We start from the raw sequence: 18364 nt of genomic DNA on the forward strand, positions 1-18364 counted from the left end.
TAATATAGAGTGGGGATATCTGAATTGTGTCATTGTTTTAAAGCTGGCTCAACAGACATTGCAGCATAAATCTTGTCTTCCAGAGCAAATCCCTTACTGTTTGGTCTCCTCTGACTTATTAATTGGTTTTGCTCGCACAATAAATAGCAGTTGTGCTGAAGGGCCCCAAGGCCCCAGTCTGGCTTGGGATGTTTGGATATATTTTATCTACTTGTTTTTGTTTTTCAGTTTGCAGTTCAGTTTGGTATGTGGGTTGTGTGGGGGTTTTTTAATTGCCTTTATCTATCTTTGAATTGTTTGCCTAACTAGGAGATTAATCTGAATATCTTTGTAAAAACAAATCCTTTCACAATGAGTTTCCCTGATGAGATGCCCAGTTTACCAGCAGGAGATGCACTACTGCTACCTATGGAGAGCTGGAGGGGACAGCTTTCAGATCTCTTGCAGATTTTCTTTTTTTGAGAACTGTCTATCAGGTGGCCTATATTAAAACGAACTCTCCTGATTTTATTTTTTGTGGATTCTGGTACAGAACTGAAATTCCATGTGCTGCTGTGTTTTATAAAAAAACAAAACAAGAAAAACCAAAAACAGAGCCCCACTGAATTACTTGGATTATTCACAACATTTCCTAGAAATCTGGCTGCAAAATACAATACTGGAATTAATTCAAAAGTGCCTGGGTGTTTTTTGGGGTTTTGTTTGGAATTTTTTTTGTAGCAGATCAGCTCTTTCAGTTCTGTTATGAATTATTACTGAAGTGGCAGGGGAAAGTTTATATTTTTATCTGGCTTTTCATAACAAAAGACAAATACAAAACAGGGTGGGAAACATACAACTGAGATGCTATGGCTGGCCAGTAGTGGAGGTATATCTGTCACTTCAAGGAGGCACATCTGCTCTTAGTGACTCACCTGTTAAACACTTTCTATCTCTGTTTTCTAGAAAGGTTGATTTTACTGGTGGTCTTGGAGCACTCAAAGTTTAGGTAATGGGTTGACATCTCCATAGCAGGCGGCCTTGCCTACAGAAGGGAGAAAGCCCTCATCTGCTGGGCTTGCAGTGATTCCTCAACAGCCTAGAAGCATCACCCAACCCTTCCCTAGCTCTTCTGACCCTTGAACTACCTGTGGAGGGCCTGGAGACAGGACACTTCTATAAAACCCATCTAGATGGTCCAGAGAAGTAGTCATTCACCAACCTGTTCCAACTCATACCATTAGGCTTCCTAAAAGATGTCTCCTAACAAGTATAGGAGGTAAACTGGGGAAGTCCACTGGACCCCTCTTGCTAATGTCAGCACCAGTCCCAYAACAGCCCAACAACACAGCCTGCGAACAACCCTAATCTGAGCTTATCTTTCAGGCTGGCATAAACTCTGTCCATGTGGCTGCCTGTTGGATGCTTGGTAAATCTCCTTAGGGTAAAAATAGTCTTGCCAGGGAATCTCTCAGCCATGAATCAAAGGAAAAGCTTAAAATTCTAGCAAGTATCCAGCTGTATGCAGAGCTGCTTTATTTAATCAGCATGGCCTAAATGTTTAATTTTGTGGGAGACAGCCTTGCAAAATGTGACTTGATAGCAGCCTCTGGAGAGTATTGCCCTGTGGCTACAACACTGCGATTGTTCTTGTCTCTGACACTGAGTAATTTCTTAGTAAGAGGGGGATTTTTTTCATGACTGCTTTTCAGACTGTTGTGATAAGAAATAACCTTCACCAGCTATTTTTCAAGTTTAACCTCTGCAGGCAGGTGTAAACTTAGGCAAATACTTGCCTAAAAGACTGTTCTGTCCATATAATTGGCTTCATTTTGCCTCCCCCCCAAAAAATCAGTTTAAGTAACTATGCCGAAATCAGTATATGAGATGTGACCAGAAGCTTGCCTTGGGGGGGGGGGGGGGTTGTGCACATGTGTGAGCAGGGTGTGATTTAAACCTCTGTTTCTGGAATATTGTACAGACCAGAGAAATAGTGATGATTGTACAAAGTGCTTCCCTGTCTCAGGAATCCCATGATTGCTTTTCCCTTAACGCAGGGAATTCGAGTGTTTTCCCTGAGAGGTACAGTGATTCCACAAGCCTGAGATGCTTGGAGTGCACTTTCTGATAACTAGAAGCTCAGGCTGATCATTTTAGCTCAGGCTAATTAAAACCTCAGTCTGTCTTGAAAATTAGTGTCTATTTTTGGTAAAGCTAGCTGAAATCCACAGGAGTGGGGGAAATCAGATGAAGATTTTTAAGAAGCTTAATGCCTGTATCGCAACTAGTTTTTAGGCTGATATGAGACAGAACTAAGGTGGTCCGAGTATCTTAACATTGCATTGTATCAGAGAATTGGGTACTTGGAGAACCAGACCTGGCTTTAGGGCAGCGTCTCTATTCCAGCTGGTGTTTTTTGCCTTTAAAGCTATTGAGTATGTATCCTTACCTGTCCTGTTGTTCCTCCATAATTAACCTGTAATTSTTTAGAGAAAGTGGACACAAATAGGTCTTGGGCTGTTCTAAAACCAGAACTCGCAAAYGTCTGTGCTCAACTAAGACTGCTATAGAGCTGAGCTAAGCTATTTGGCTTATGTGAGGCCTATGGCTTGAAATGGTAAGAGGGAGGCCAACGGTTGGATTTCTGTTCTGAATGGATCAGGCTCAGTGACAACTATTTCTAAAGTAGCGATACTGGAAGGAAAGCCTTTCCTTTTTTTTCAGGGGAAAGTGACTGGAGCTGCTGAATCCAACAGGAGCAGTGCCATATCGTTGCACTCGTATTATGGCAGGGTGACCACAAGTGCTTTCCTGCAAAACCAATAAAAGGGGCTATCCTGAAGCTCACTGYRTTCTGTGCCTAGAAAATYACTTAAACCTGAGATGTCTTCTAAYATGGCTAGCTTATCTTGCTGAATTGCCAATCATAAGTGCTCAAAAGAATCTCTTAATGTATTTTAGCTTTCTGGCTTTTTGAAGAGTTTTCATGGGAGAGGGGAACTATAATTTCTTAAACAGATGCTATCGCATGATTCTGGATTTTGAGGCTTTAAGGAAGTCACCAACTGCTGTGGGACTTTGATTTGAYTGAGGGAATAGTCATTGCTGTGCAAGCAAAAGTACTATAATTGAGAATGTTTTTTCTGGACTTGTAGTTAGACTGCCTTGGAAATTGAGGGTAAAATTAGTGTGTTCAGACAATTGCTYTGAGTATTGGTAGTGTTAACATGGTATATATGGTCCTTCAGAAATCCAGCAAACTTTTCCTGAGACTTGRCAGAAATCAATAACCTTAGAAAAGCTGAGATCGAAGCTCATCAGCTTTGTCCCACTAATCCAGCTACATGGATATGTACCTTAATCTCATCTATGTAACTGCTACTAAAACAGTAGGAAAAATTTCTGAGAAATTCTTATATAGCTTGCATGTGCCCAGAGCTATACAACATCTGGGCAATGCCAGAAGGAGAAATGCCTGACCTGCTGAAAAAACTCCTTGGATGTGTTGTCTGCCTTGCTGTGCATGCATCAAAGTCTGGACAGATATTTTGTACTTCTAACCTCCTGGTTAGCACACATGCTTGCAGATGCAAATGTTGGCTAATATACAGTGCTTGGTTTTGTGCCTCAAGGAACACCAAAACATTATGGCAGGGCTCTGTCTGGCATGAGTTTCCTAACCTGGGATGTGAGATGATAATGTGTTACAGATGGTCTCTCAGCCTTAATTTCTAAGGCTTGGATGAGCAAAGTGAAGYTACCTGCCATTGCAATTTAAAACCATGATGGCCAAGGTACTGGGCGCTTGGCTCATGTCCTTTGAAAAATGTCACCGAGCTGCTGACCTAGCATGCTTGTGCTGGAGGGGCAGGGGGACAAGGGGAGGGGGGGCCTTCAGGATTCATGATAACTGAGGCTGTTTGTTTGTTTTGTGTGGTTTTTCTCCCCCTGCCCCAAGCTGCTGACTTCTGCTAGGCTAACCACTTGGGAGGAGGGTTTTGTATGCTTAACCACTCTACTGTGGGGCTATTCTTTCAGCCAAAATAGTTTTCTCCTTAGAAGGAGGGTTCAAGAAAGAAAAGCAAACCATGCAAAAACATAACCCTAACCCACCTCTCTGCTGGCTATGGTGCTGTTCAAAAGTTTGGGGGAAAGACTGACTAAAAACTGACAGGAAAGGTGTTCATCATGGGTATAGCTTTAGTTCTGCTGGGAGGCTGAGCTTGACAGTTAAAAGATTTCAGCTTCCTTGGAGAGGTCTGCAGCCCCTGGGCTGTGAGTGCTGCTTGCACAGAGCAATTAAGCTTTTCTGGAGAACATGTGTGAGGTTGAAGTGATGCTTTCTTGTAACCTTTGTTCTGCTGATTTTATTGCTGCAGCTACCAGATACCTCTCCCAGCTCTGCCTTAGCAGTAATGCCACCTTCAATTGCTGCAGCTCATTTTGTCATTCTTCCCATCAGAGCCCAGGGCTATTAAAACACAACTTGGAAGCAAAAGAGCTGCAGTGAAACACCTTGTCCAGGTTGGGAGAGGGTTGTTAGTGGCAGGACTTGAGGGTAGTGAGGGAAAGAGGTGTGAAGAAGCTGGAGGTGATGGGAGTAACAGCAAGAGCAGGGCATGAGTTACTAGAAGGTGCAGTCCTCTGGTGCACCCTGCCCCCATGTCTTGGGCCACTTGGGACATCTGTCTCTAGCAGGGTCCTTGCACAAGCCCAGATGGCACATGTGAAATGAGCAGCTCTTCTGTGCTTCTCCTGTGAAGTGTGATAAGGCCAAAGTGGTTCAGTCCTGCTCTGAAGACTGATGGAAAAGTCTTGAAGTTTGCCAAGGCTCATTGCTGTTATGTTGAGGTGCCTTAGCTGTCTAGTTTGTCCTTCAGCATGATTTCAACTTTGGGGATGAGTTAATGGACAAGGAATTATTACAAGTGCTCTGCTGCTGAGAGGGGAATGCTTCCATTTTTCTTCCCAGCACCCCTATAAAATGAGGGAGATTACTTCACATTACAGATGGTGGGCTGAGGCACAAGACTTAGGGTCAAGGCATCTGTACTTTTGGCTGCCCAATGAGAGGAGTGGTTTTTGTATTTCCCTGGTGTCCTTTAGTGCTGTGGCACTGAATGAGGGTGCTGGTTTTGTCTGCAGCTGCAAGTCTGTTGCAGTCCTTGGCCTCATGTGCTTCATGCCTTGTATACAAAGGGGGTGAGGGGAACATCCTGATCCCAGGATCAGATCTTCAAGGTGCAGGAGGGCTGCGTCTATCTTGCTCAGCTAGCCTTAACTCAATTCTGACTCTGGCAGCTTCCTGTAATCCTGTGTTTTATCACTTGTGAGGTGGCACTGTTGCCTCTCTCTAGATATAAATTGCATGTGTGTATACAGACCAAGCTTTTTCCTTCCATCTTTTTGCTATGGGAACTATTTCTTCCAGGCCAGCACCCTGCTGTTGGGGTTAATCCCTGCAGGGTGGCTCACAACATGAGGTTGGGCCTTGGCTGTAGATGACTTGCTGCCATCCATGAAGCTTAGTGCCAAGCAAAGAGAGGGCATTAGCAGTGTGCCTGTGACTTCTTCTGAGGGCTCCCCCTGAAAAAAAGGCACTATCTGGTACCTCCACTTAGCAAAAATTATTTTCTATAGGCAAAACTACTATATTTCAGTCTGAAGGGGCACTTTGTGTTCAGAGGTCTGACTTGCTGCTGTGGAGCATCTCCTAGCACTTAGGCAAATGCTGGCTTTGAATGAAGATAGCAATCTGCAATAATGTACATGGGGTCACCACCTTTGAGGTCTTATAGCAGAATCCTTCTAGCCAATTTCAGGTAGTATGCAAAGGTGTGTCATGTTCCCCCCCTCTCCCCCCCCATAACTGTTTGTACACAAGCTAAAAAGTGCTGCCAAGCTGCTCCATATGGAAACCTGATCAATATTTATCAGTTCAAATACAAGCATCTGAAGGCAGCCAAATTATGCAATGTCTACATTGGATCCTGCTCCAAACTGCTTTAAAACACAAATCAAACCTCCAGGAGATCTGAACAGATTCTGTTGTCACCCACAGYGTCTGTGGTAGTCAAGCAGCATAAGGGTGGCACTTGGCTATCCCTYGGGATGGTGGGAAAACTGCTGCCAGGGTTGGAGATGATTGTTGAACCCTGCTCAGAGGGAAGGGAAAGTGCATCTGCCAGGCACACAGAAGGCASCTCAGTATTTTTCTTTTATCTTGAGGTGACCCACGCTTGACAGGAGCGAGTCACTTGCATTTTAGAATCTCTGGTAGAGTCGCAGGCTGAAGGATTCAAAATGGGAGTGGTTTGAAGCCTTGAGGCAGTTCAGTGACAAAGCAGACACCTGTCTGGGAGCTCAGTTCCTGTACAGCCTGAGTTCAGGATTTTTTGCAAYGCAAGTGTTTTGTTCATCCCTTGCCCAAGGGACACAATGATCAGCTGCCTTTTGTTCTGTTCTTTCCTCCCCCAAAGAGGGAGGAACCGAGGATGCTTCCCTTGCCAGAGTCCTCAGTGACCTCTGCCCAACCCTGTGGTCTTACTCCACCCTTGCCCTTCTTCCAGCTCCTGCACTGTTTCTTCCCATCTCCAGCCCACTCTGCTTTTAGGACCCACTGCTGCCATTTCTTCATTTAGCCAGTTGCAGAAGGCTTGGGAAGCAAATGGATAACCTTCTCACGGCTTGGCTCTTACCCATTTGTGCCTTAACTGCATTGGGATGCTGGAAAAGCTCAGCTGCCAGCTCTGCAGCTGGGATAAAGCAGTATTGTGTGCTTAAACCATTTCGGCCCCTGTGTGCCTTTAGTCTGACCTGCTAAGGAGGAAGAAGGGAGATGTGCAGACCTGTTGTGGCAACTTATTTGGAGCCACTGTCCTGGATATGCCTAAGATTAAAAGGTCAGGCAGTGGCAGACATCCCTGTCTGCCCCCATGGGCACTGCTATGAGTCGCTGAGGCCTAAATCACTGCAGTGTGTAAGGGAGCTCAACTAATACCAAGATTTGCTGAGAGCTCTAATAATATCTGCAGGGGCAACTGGTGCTGTCTACAGCTGGGGGAAATCAGTGATCCAAGTTGGAAAGGGTGACTTCTGTGCCAGTCAGGCTGGTCAGGGTTAGGGATGAGAAATGCATCCAGCTGTTATGACCATGGATGGGCTGAGTCTGCTTGAAGGGGTGGTTTTGCCAGAGCCATCAGGCTAATGCTCAACTTTCTTTGTTAAATAGCCACTGTCACCTCCTCAAAAGGTATTTTTAACATGCCAATCCTATATGCCTTACCGAGGGTGGCAGGGGGAGGACTGGAAATGGGTCAATTGTCCTCGAGTGACTGCCATCCACAGAGGGAAAGACCTCCTTGGGTGGTGCCTACAGTGGCACGATACCTATGTTTAGATATTTCTTATATTCTCTTCATTCCTATGCTCTCATCCCACTTCTCTTTGGGTGCTTTAGTCCAATTTCTGCCTTGCAGAGAGGAAAAAGCTGCCTAAACCCCATCGGTAGGGGAGGGCAGCACATTCTGTGCATTTTGCTGGCTGTTTGGGAGGTAGAGGTGGGGAATGGGAAACAAACTAAGCTTTTGCTGGGCTTCTCCCTGCCTTGGATAAGCAGTTTAGAGCAGAAGTCACTTGAAGGTTTAAGTGTTCTGGACCCTGGGACAGGCCAGGGTACTCCTCAGAAGATGCCAAGTGTGTGTTATTAGTCAGCACTTGAGGATAAGTACAAATGTCAGGACGTAGCTTGCAGCAGGAAGTGCTGCAGTCTGTGTCCTGGTTCATCAAGTTCCTGTTTGTGGCTTCTTCCTTCACAGCTTGTTTTTGCAGTGTCAAGCAGTCTGCTTGATATCCTTCAAGAATGTGTAGCTTTTAACTGCTGCTCTTGGTGCTGTTGCATCTACACTTGCTTGTATGAGGCTTTTTAAAAAAAAAAAAGCTATCAATATTTTTAGTTTCCATTCAAGTCTGTGCCTTGGAGCTCATCCTTTTCATTTTGCTACAGTGCCTAAAGCAAGCTAATGAAATATATCCCTCCTGCTTCAAATTAGGCATAAAAGACTTGTCAGAAAATGGGTAGAAGCTGCTGAATAATTCTAGTAATGTAAAAATTGACATTCTATAATGTCTCTAATTCTTCTAATTAAACATGATACATGAACACTCCACAGGAGTCCTCCAGCTGCTTCGGAATAAAACGTTGCAGTGYGCCAGTTTGCTGCTGGAAAAAGACTAGGTTAAGCTGTAATTACAAGTGTTGCAGAAGGATAAAGAATTGTCCATTGTAATTAACAAACTCATCTAGCTTTCTCGGTGTCGATGCCTCCTCCGACCTGTTCCTCGGCTCCACGGGGAGCGCCAAGTCTGTCTGTATCAGGTGTCTCCTTGGAAACCTTTCTCCTCAGTTTCAAGTTGTGAAGTTGGGTGGAAAATGACTGCAGYGCTAGTAACTCGAGCTGGTGAATAAGTCGAGTCTGAGGGAGGTGGGTGGGCTGAGGCCAAGGCACAGCTCTTGCTTCAGCGTTACGGCCTTCGTCCAGATTTTTTGGTCTCGGCGGAGTGAGACGTCTGTGTGGATCTGCAAGCCATGTCCTTGACTTGGGGTGGCCGCAGTGTCAGGACCTCCGTGTCCCCCACGCTTCTGAAAACAAACAAAAAAGACGAACCTAGAGGTTTTTGTCCATGCTCCCCTAGCTGAGTTTTAACACTTTCTAAACTATTTCCTCCCAATATCGATATTTCCTGCTCGATGGGCAGACTTCAGTGGACAACTGAGCCCCTGGAGCCCCTCACGCTGATGGAGCCGTTGCCCAAGAGCAAGGCCGGCGTTAGCCGCCACGGGCTGCCTCTCCCCAGCACGGGGGTGACTCTTGGCACCGTGTCGCCCACCCTGATTTTGGCACAGGGCTTTGGACGCAGGCAGGGGCTGCGGGCGGYGCCACGTTGGTCAACTCCTCCTCCTCCTCTGCCATCTTCTCGCCCGCAGGGTACCTCAAGTGCGACACGGACGATGGCTGCGAGGCCAAGGAGGAGGCGGGGGGCGAGGAGCTCTTCGACACGGTGAACTCCTCCATCGTCTCAGGCGACAGCATCCGCTTCTTCGTCAACGTCAACCTGGAGGTGCCGCCCAATGTCGCTGGTGAGTAGGGCCCGTTTCAGGGCAGGAATTAAATAATAATAAATTAAAAATAATAATAATGGAGGCTGGTGTAGTTTCTCTGGGAAAACTTGTACCTGTGCTAACTTTTTAATGGTGACGCTTGGAAAAACCCTGACTGAAACAAGGCTCCTGAGGCGGCCTTCGGCCCCCTGTGTGAAGCATCCTGGCTTCCCCCCCCCCCCTTTTTCCTCAAAAAGAGGGGAAAAGCAGCATGTAAAACTGAGGTGTTGCTGAAAAACGGCAGGTTGCTGCGAGGTCAGAGACAGGCCGGGGGGAGGGGCCGAGCGGTGCCTCCGGGGCCTGGTGGCTGCTGCAGCTGCTGCGGGCCAGAAGAGATGTTTTTATAGCGAAAATCGGTGTTTTGCTGAGCAGTGTGCGTGTGGGAGACCCTCTAAGTAGCTCTAATGCGACTGTGTTCTCTGGGGCTTCGGAAAACACGGGGCAGGTTTTGGGGGGGGGGTTTTGTTTGTTTTTTGTTGTTTTTTTTAATGGTGCTTTAAATTTCCTTAGGAAACAACACTTGAACAGTCAGGCCTGCAGGTTCATCCCAGTCGATTGCTGGTCTCCAGCAGCCAGAAAAAAGAARATAAATGGGGGAAAAATAGTAAAGAAATAGGTGAAGCAAGTGTGTTGGGTGTTTTGAAGCTGTGTTTACCCCTTTCGTGTTTAATAGTCCCGGACAGACACGACTGGCCCCACTGTGTTTAGGTATCAAAAATGAGGAGGAAACAGGTCCGTTGGAGGTGTCTAACGGAGGTCAGCTCTCTTGAACGTGAGGCCGGTGACCCGCCTCGGTGCCAGCGTAGCTTTGCGTTAGCGTTGGTAAAGGTGGTGGCTGTTCCCACGCTGAGCAGGGTAACAGTGCRCCCCCGAGACCGCAGCCTGTTATGTCTAGGCCAGTCCATATCCTAACTCCTCAGGGAGGTGCGATCTGTGGAATAACATGCTTTGGGCAAAGCCCGATGGCTTTTGGCACTAGCCAGAAGGCCGCTGACCCCAAACTTGGCCAGTTTATCAGTGAACGTTCAAAGAAAGCGTTGATCGTGTAGGGGCATCCGATGTTGTAACTAGATTTTGGGGTTGGACTAGAAGATCTCCAGAAGTTCCTCCCAACCTCAACCATTCTGTGATTATTTTYGGTATATCAGCAATATGCTGTTGTATTACGCTCTGTTTACAAATATCAAGCTGCCTGCTCCAGGTTTAGGGCCCAAGTGCCAAACTCCCCGCAAATATGCGTAGGTAATATCTGTGCCCGCTACAAGGCAGGCTTTCCATGTGGTGGAAGAGGACTCAGGACAGYGTTCGCTGCTGGCAGTGTTGCATGCAGCACTGCGAGATGGGACAGCAGAGCAGCTAAACGAACTGCTGAGACTTCTATGCTTGGCAAGCTGCGCTGTCGGCTCTATGCAGCTGCTTGGCTTGTACATGCCGAGTGTTTTGGGTGAGGGAGAGCTTTTCTTGAAATGCAAGTGGCACAGAGCACTCTGGAAATCGATGAAGGCTCTTTGCAGAACAGGGCTGAGCAGCGCAGGCATAAATGCTGTGCTGGTCTTCAGGTAGAGGTGGCTGTGAATAAAAAAGCTTGCTGTGCGGTTGTTGCAGGTGGACATGCCTGCCTGAAGCTATGCTTGTCATGTCCACCCTGCCAAGTCAGCATCCTTTAACTTTGCCCAAYGTGGGGTGTGAGGTGGAGAGGACTTCTGAGCAGGCTAGTTTACAGTGAATTGTGACAGTGTCTAAAATGTTTGCTGTCGAGGAATAAAATCCCTAGGCTGTTCTTGAGGCTGTGTTTGACTCTGGCCTACGGTTTTAATGTGCTCTGCTATGCCTCTGCTAAATGGTGAAGGGGAAGGGCTAATAAATCTGGTGTTTATGGTACGTGCCTAGGAAAATACAGCCTTAGGACAAGCCAGAAGCCTTGGTTTCATTCCAGCTGCTGGAGGCAGTCTCAAGCCTGCCTGTGTAGGCGCTAACTATTTTGGAGATTAAATGTGAGGGCTCTGGATTATACTTGGCGTCACAGTATTGGAGAGGCCTTAAAGTTTACTAGAAGTTGTTTTTAGATTGTAAGCAGATCCCAATTAATCTATAACAAGCAATTGCTGGAAACAGCCATGTAAAATAGATATGACAGGCTTGTGCTTGACTATCTTGAAGTCTACTATGTGAATGGTGACTTTAAATTAGGAATAATATCTAGTGATTTTTTTCAAGCCTGCAGTTTTACAAATTCCATCTTAATTGAAAGACTTAAGGGTAACTGTAGTCTGTTGTGGCAAGTCTGGGCTTAATGCCGTGGGGTGCATTGTTTGGGGATGAGGAATGTGAGCGCTGTGGATTCTTGTGTGTCCTCTTGGGCTTGTTATGAATGTTTTCCCTCCTATTCAAAATAGGACAAGAAAGGCTTCCTTATTTCCCTCAAGCAGTGATGTTTGCTGGTATTAGTTGTATCCTTTTTCTTCAGCTGAGATGTTTGAGATGCTTAAGGAAAAATGGACTTCTGAAGTGCTGGAGTCCCCTTTCAAAACACAGGGATGTAGGTTTCAAAATCTGCCTTCAGGCAGAACCTAGAGTCCAGACTTTCTAGGATGACAGGTGTGAAGTAAGGTCCTGTCCACCACCTGCTTTCCCCCCACAAGCAGCATCAAAGTGGGCTGGGTAGCCAAAACTCAGTTTCTTCAYGAGTATCGGGCATAGGATTCTTCAAACTTCAGGTGCTGGAGTGCTCTAGGCTTTCAGCACTTTCTCAAAGGTAGCTTGGTTGAATTATCTTCCAGAGTTGACTTTATATGTGCCAAACCAGCCTCTGGAAGTAGAGGAATCATAGCTGATTCTCTTGGAGAGCTGACTTCTCAGATGGTTGAAAGTGGCTGAGATGAGCTTCTTTAGCTCTTCTGCTAATGGAACTAGCCTGAACTACTGGAATCACTTGGGGAAGAAAAACAAACTTCTTCATAATCTTTTTAAGCTCTTTCCAGAAATGAGACTTAAATTCCTTATGACTGAAGTACCTCTAGGGATACTGCTCCTCACTCAACTATGCAAGGAGACAACTTTTAGAAATGTCCTTGCACTGTTGCTGCTCTCTGGATGTTTTGTTTTGTATTCAGACTTTGAGTTCTGAGCTGAGCACTTGCAGTGTTTGTCCCCAGCCCTGGGGAAGAAAAAAACCCTGCTCTGTCCAGGTAACCAAAACCCTACAAAAACAGATTACTTCCAGCTCCCAGGGGAGCTAGTGCACCAAGATCCTACAGCATCAGACTCTAGTACTGTTTAAACAGTGGAAAAGCAAGTGTGGAAATACCATCTTTTCATTTCCTATCTCATTTTCTTGCTTTCTGAAAGTTGGGTGAAGGCTATGAGCTGAAGGGCTTCCTTGTGCCAAATGACTCAGTAGGGAATATCGCCCTCTTGTGTCATGCAACCCTTTATAAAAACAGCCTGGGCTGGACAGATGCTGCCAGTTTGGAGAGGGACTGACCACTGGCCCTCAGTGCTTAAAATACAATTGCTCAATCTCCAGCAGGAAAAAAACTATAAGGTGACTTGAAACGAAATAAATAGCTGCTATGAGGTATCTGTGAGCCTCTAATGTATGCCTGTTCTGGTCACCATAACTTTGTTCCTTTTGCTCTGTGGTGTCCAAATTGTCTCCTGCAAGAGACCACCTCTGGCAAGTTGCTGTGAGGTTGTTGCCCACTTTTGAGTATGGGGCTAGCAAATGCTCCTGGGGAAGGTGAAGAGCTGGTAGCACAGAGGGTGGGTGCTGGCAGGCAACATAAGTGGAATTACAGACTTGGTGACAGCTCTGCTATCAACTTGTCGAGCTGTTAATCTCCATATGATGGATGTACAGCTCGCTACAAGCATAATTAGATGCACTTTACTGTAATTCTGTTTTTAAAAGATCTCTGCGTGGGATTAAACGTTGAGCCAACAAAACATAGCATGGCCCATAAAACTCTGACAATTAGCCTTTGTCATAAATTGTTGGGCTGTGTGCACAGACGTATGTAAAAGGGGATAGCTTCAAGAAATACAGGGTTTAAGGTATGGCCTGTTTTGTTTTTAATTAACATGGGCTGCTGTTAGATTGAATATTGAGCCCAAATCGGTGCAGAGGCCCAGACACTAAAAACATTTCTCAGTTTTGACACTTGGGTCCTTTGTCCTGTGTTTTATTGCTTCCTTGTGGTAGCTGATAAGCTTTCTTATTCTCTTCTGCCTCCGAGACTCCTAGATTAGGTTTTGGTGGGGAGAATTCAATCTTCAGCAGGTGTCAGTAGCTCCACCCTAAAAGCATGCCTTTTTATTTGAAGCTGGATACTTTGAGGCCTGGGATCACTTGTCTGCTTTGGGAGAGATTGGAGTGGTTTATCAAGAGACTTGTGCCTGAAACAAAGGTTTAAGCAAAACCCAAGTTTTCAGGAGACAGCTGTTCCGGAATGGATGGGTCATGGTGAGGGTCTGTAGGGCATTCACAGGAGAAGTGGTCATCTTTTGGGTCTTGTTTTAAGCTTGAGCCTTAGAAGCAGCCACGGTAAATATGTGCAAGTAAAATACACCAAGCCTGTGCCCTGTTGCCATTGCTCTTGTAGGAGCTGGTACTGCTTTCCTGCCCCAAATGGAGTCCCTTTTCCCTCTCATCCCCTTTCTTACATCTCTGCCCAAGGCAGAGGGCAAAGCTGTGTTCACATGGCAGCCCCAAGCTGGACTGATCATCTCCTGTCAGAGGACCCGGGTGTGTTGATTAGCCACCAAGTGAGAGGTGCTGCAGGGCCGAAGAGCTTGGTTCAAACTATCTCGGTGCATAAATCCTCCAGAGCCCAGGCTGTGAGCAGACATAGCTGCAGCTCTGAGCCCATCACTGCAGTACCTCACTGGGTTTAAACACTTGCCTCCAGCCATATCACTGCCCTGTGTTTTGGGGAGAGGACAGGATCCTYGGCATCAGCGATTCCATGTCGGGTGGGCAGTGGTGGACCTGTCACCCCTGAGGGGACCTGTTTTCCCTTGGGACCGATATCCTACATACTCCTACCTATTTAATAGCTACTGCTAGCTATGTAGTAGCTTGTTGGTTCCCTTACCTGGCTTTACAACTGTGTTTTTCTTCTCTCTTCTATCTAGAAGTGTTAATCCTTTTGACTCAGAGTTATGTAGATGTAAATTTTGTTTGACTGTCTGTATTTTGTATGTGGGCTCTGCATAAATCTCCCTGGAGCCTGGGGTGTGGGCGTACATACCTGCATCCTCTCAGCCTGTAACAGAAGCATCTAACTATATGGGGTTTAACCTGTTAGTTCCAGCTTTATCTGTGGAATGCTTTGAAATGAATCCCTGTAAATTAATACAGCAACAGGGAGGCTTGGTTCAGATTGGGCCTGAAATCTGGCAGGTTTCCCATTGCAAGCATAACTGGTTGCGGTGGGTCTGGGAAGTAAGCAAGGACACAGCYGTGCAGTTGGTCGTGGTGCTCTGATGGTGGCATGTTACAGTGGAGAAAAGGGTGCAAGGGACCACTGCCTCGAGCTGGAGAGCAGCGGTCCTCCAGCACAGGCATCCCAAAGCAGTGCAAAATTTGGCAGCTCCCTTTAATCAGCCACAGAAATATTTTCACAGCTTGGCTCTTATTCTCATGGCTTGGGGTTTTTTTAAATGTCTCTGGCAAATCCACCATCTCTTCCCCATCCCAGGTTGCAATAGAGGGATTTGCACAATTTTTCCTAAACTTAGGTCTCGCTTTAGCAGCTGTAGCTGCTAAATGTTTTGCAGCGTGTGCTGCCACTTACAGCCAGTGCTCATATTGGTGGCTTTAGCTGTAGAAGGCTTCCATGAAGCAGTGTGAAAGGGTTTTTTGGGGAGGGGAGGAAGAATTCCGATTGCTAGCGAAAAACCAATCGGAAGGCAGGATGTGGCTTTGTGTGCGTGGGGAGGGGGGTGGAATAATGGAACACAATTTACGCTTCACAAGAAATTAAAGCCTGTTCCACCCTCGGCACAATTGATCATTCCTAGATACGGAGAATCAACAGTTTCCTGCCATCCACTCCAGAGACACGCACGTGCACACCCGCGGCTGCTACTAGGAAAACACCGCTTTCTAACTCACAGCCCAGCCGCTGCAGAGATAACTTTTTTTTTAAGGGGACGAGGAGAAACGCTAGATGCTGGCGCCAAGGATATTCCAGAGAGAGTAGTGTCCAGAGACAAGTGGTCTGGGCCTGAATGGGTATCATTCTGCACACAATAGTCACATTTCCTCACATTAATACCAAGGTCCTTTTTATGTCTCGAGGCACAATACTGACCCACGCGTTCCATCTGATAACTCCTATTTTAGCAGTTTGATGTCAGTGTGGGATGTTGGACTCTTAAAGCTTCCTATACTCTAATGGAAAGTGGATACACCGATTGTGTTGTGTGGGGGGGTGGCCTCCGTCCGAATTTCCTGATTAGGGTGTTTTCAAAGCGATGTTTATTAAGTGGACGGAGGAGGGGGGGGAGCGGGGATAACGCAGGCGTTTATGCAAGAAGGCCGTGTTCTCCGTGCTAGGCTCTTCGCTTTGGGTTTGCTTTGGGGACCTTTCCCCAAGGTTTTGAGTGCCCAACCCTTGTTTAGGGGGCCAGCTGGCATGCAAAGAAATACATCTTTGCCCTGCCCCCCCCCCCCAAAAGATAGTGATAAAACCTATTGCTGCTTTTATTTTAAAACTGAAAATTTGCTCTTGTGGGGTGTGTGTGTTTGAGGCGTTGTGGGAGGGGTGTCGAGTGACACAGTGCTCGATGCTCTCTTATCTTGACCCTGGTCATGTGCGAGAGCTTTGGTCAGTCTGTGCAGTCTGTCTCTTTCCAATCCCTCAGCAATGGCCCAAAACTGGTGTGAGTCGATAGTTCTCCGCCTGCCAGACCGTTGCAATGCCTATGCTGATTTTTTTTCAGGTGAGGCTTTCCTTCCCATCCTGCCTGCCCCTTTCCAACCTGCTTCAAAAACTTGCAGCTAGCTGCTAATTTCCAGCTGCCTTTAATGTGGCTGTCTACTGAAGAGGGGTGAACCTGGCTGTTTTTAAGCTTTCTGCTTGGTGGAGGCCCTTTGCTAAGGGGCAGTTCAGCCCACCACTCTTATCGTGGGAATGTGGGATAGCTGGGCTATGAACATAGTTTTCTAGCCTAAATAACTCGAGTCCGATGGGGATGAGTCCAGGCTTGGAGCAGCCAGGCCACCAAAGAGAAAGATATACTTGAGATCCTACTCGTGCAATCCTTCGTCACCAGTGACGAGCTAGCGTTATCTCCGCTGCTGCTAACAGGTTCCCCTTGTGCCGTGTGTCAATGTGTTCTTTAAGGCACGAGATTCTCATAGCAGAACAGTTTTGCCRCTTACAGTGTGGTCCAACATAAGCAGTTGAAGTTTAGATTTGCTCAGGGCCCTGGAAAAATTGCCAATGTCCAGATAAAATAGCTTTTTTTATAAAAACCTTGAAATGCTTCCACTTAAGCTTGATTCTTGGTGTTTTTCTGAGAAAAGCGTGGAAGTGCTAATGTAATATTCTTCTCTGATTTATTAGCCTATTTGCTATCCTGATGTGCTGGGGATTGCACACGGATCTAAAGTAACTTTGACACCTGTGCAGTTAGAGTTCCTGCTCTCTAGTTTCTACCCCTGTATCCTAAAGAAAATGTGGCCTTAAGATGTTACATATATCCTCTGTGCCCCCACAGAGCTGGTTCCCTCCAAAGACTTTTTGGTTATCCCAGGTATTAAGGATAGCACTGGGGACCTGTGCAGGGAAGGGGCATAAAAGGGAAATGCAAGTGAAGCAAGATTTCTAAGGCAGAAGGAGAAAAGCTTTAAACTTTGGCTTATGACTTTGAGTTTGTTTTCAGGGTTGCCTTTGCATAGGAAATGCTGTGAACTTCTAAGGAGAAAGAAAAAGCAAGTAGATGACTTCATTTCTCTGGGCTGCTGTGCTCAGCAGTGTTATGTAAATGCCAGTTGGGATCAAACTGCTTTGGGGTACAGCAGAGAAATTTCCCACTGCATTTCTCGCTTCCAAATATTAAATCTCTTTGCTAATATCTAGAAGCTGACTGGTCCTGCTCTGCTACAAATGGTGGGAAAGAAAAAATGGAGGCATGCCATGGTGCACTGCCAGGGCTCTGAGTGTGCTGACATAACTGTAAGAACAAATCTAATGTTGGCAATTTATCACTGTTGCTAAAAATTGAAGTTAACTCTCCGTGAGCCGCTTGCAGTGTATTCAGTAATACTGCATACTAGTGTATGTACGTCCTAGAAAACTGGGATATGCTTGTTACCTTGATGTAGGCTCCAGGGAGCATCTGATGTGTTGCTGACTTTTTGGTTTTCCTCTGGTCAGAACCTGGAGCACAGCCTAACAGATAGTCAGCCCCCTCTAGCAGCTCTCCTTTAACTATGTGTGAAGATGAGACAATAAAAGGCTCAGATCTAGCAGCCTTGCCTAAAATAGACTTTTGCAGTGTTTTGTCCAGCAGGGAGGACCACAAAAAATAGAAATGACAATATTACATGGCCCTGACCTCTTCTTTCTGTTTTCGTATAGCTTTATTAACCAGGTTTCATACCTGAAAGTCAGGATTATTATGCCTGGCAGCAATACATAACTGATGGTTCATCTGTAGACGCTTCCCTGTTGTCAGTCGAGGATGAATTCATATTTTTCTATAGCCCCTTTGCCCCGTGGGGTGCAAGGGTGCATGCTGTCACTTCTTTCCAGCCCCTCCAAACCTGGAAGGAAGCAGTGGGGATGCCAGGAAGGAGACGGTTGTGAATGAAGCTAGGAGGGAAGTGTTACTTAGTCCTAGCAGGCTTTTGCCCAACCATCTCCCAGCAGATGTGCCATTGGCAACCTTCTGCGCGGTTTTACCTTCTTTCGCCTAGTGGGATTCCCCTGTGGTAGGCAAACGGGTAGCTCATAAGCCAGGTAAAAAGGCACTTAGGAAGTCTGTGTTTCCCCATTTTTCTGTTAGCTACTGTCCATTAGTCATGTTATAAACCCTCCAGTGGGCCTTTGAGATCATAGCCCAACTGGGTTGGTGTTATCCATCTGTCTCCTTCCTTTGGACTGGGACTGAGGCGGCATGTTGCTGGATGAAATGATGAATGAGGCCTTCTAAAAGTCACCATGCCCGGAATGGCTTTTTTGAGAACTTTGAAAGACCCTGGTCAAACAGATGTAA

General features: G+C 46.3%; 1 protein-coding gene across 3 annotated transcripts in view; it reads left to right on the top strand.

Moving 5' to 3' along the window:
• Nucleotides 1-18364, top strand: part of SLC4A11 (solute carrier family 4 member 11) — a 100156-nt gene that overhangs the window by 21978 nt on the left and 59814 nt on the right. For all 3 annotated transcript variants that reach the window (XM_026072776.1, XM_026072777.1, XM_026072778.1), the window contains exon 3: nt 8966-9118. In XM_026072776.1, the coding sequence (XP_025928561.1) occupies nt 8966-9118 (153 nt within the window). The remainder of the gene's footprint in view (nt 1-8965; nt 9119-18364) is intronic.

The sequence above is a fragment of the Apteryx rowi genome, unplaced genomic scaffold (genome assembly GCF_003343035.1).
Source record: "Apteryx rowi isolate R43461 unplaced genomic scaffold, aptRow1 scaffold_35, whole genome shotgun sequence".
NCBI classification, from domain to species: domain Eukaryota; kingdom Metazoa; phylum Chordata; class Aves; order Apterygiformes; family Apterygidae; genus Apteryx; species Apteryx rowi.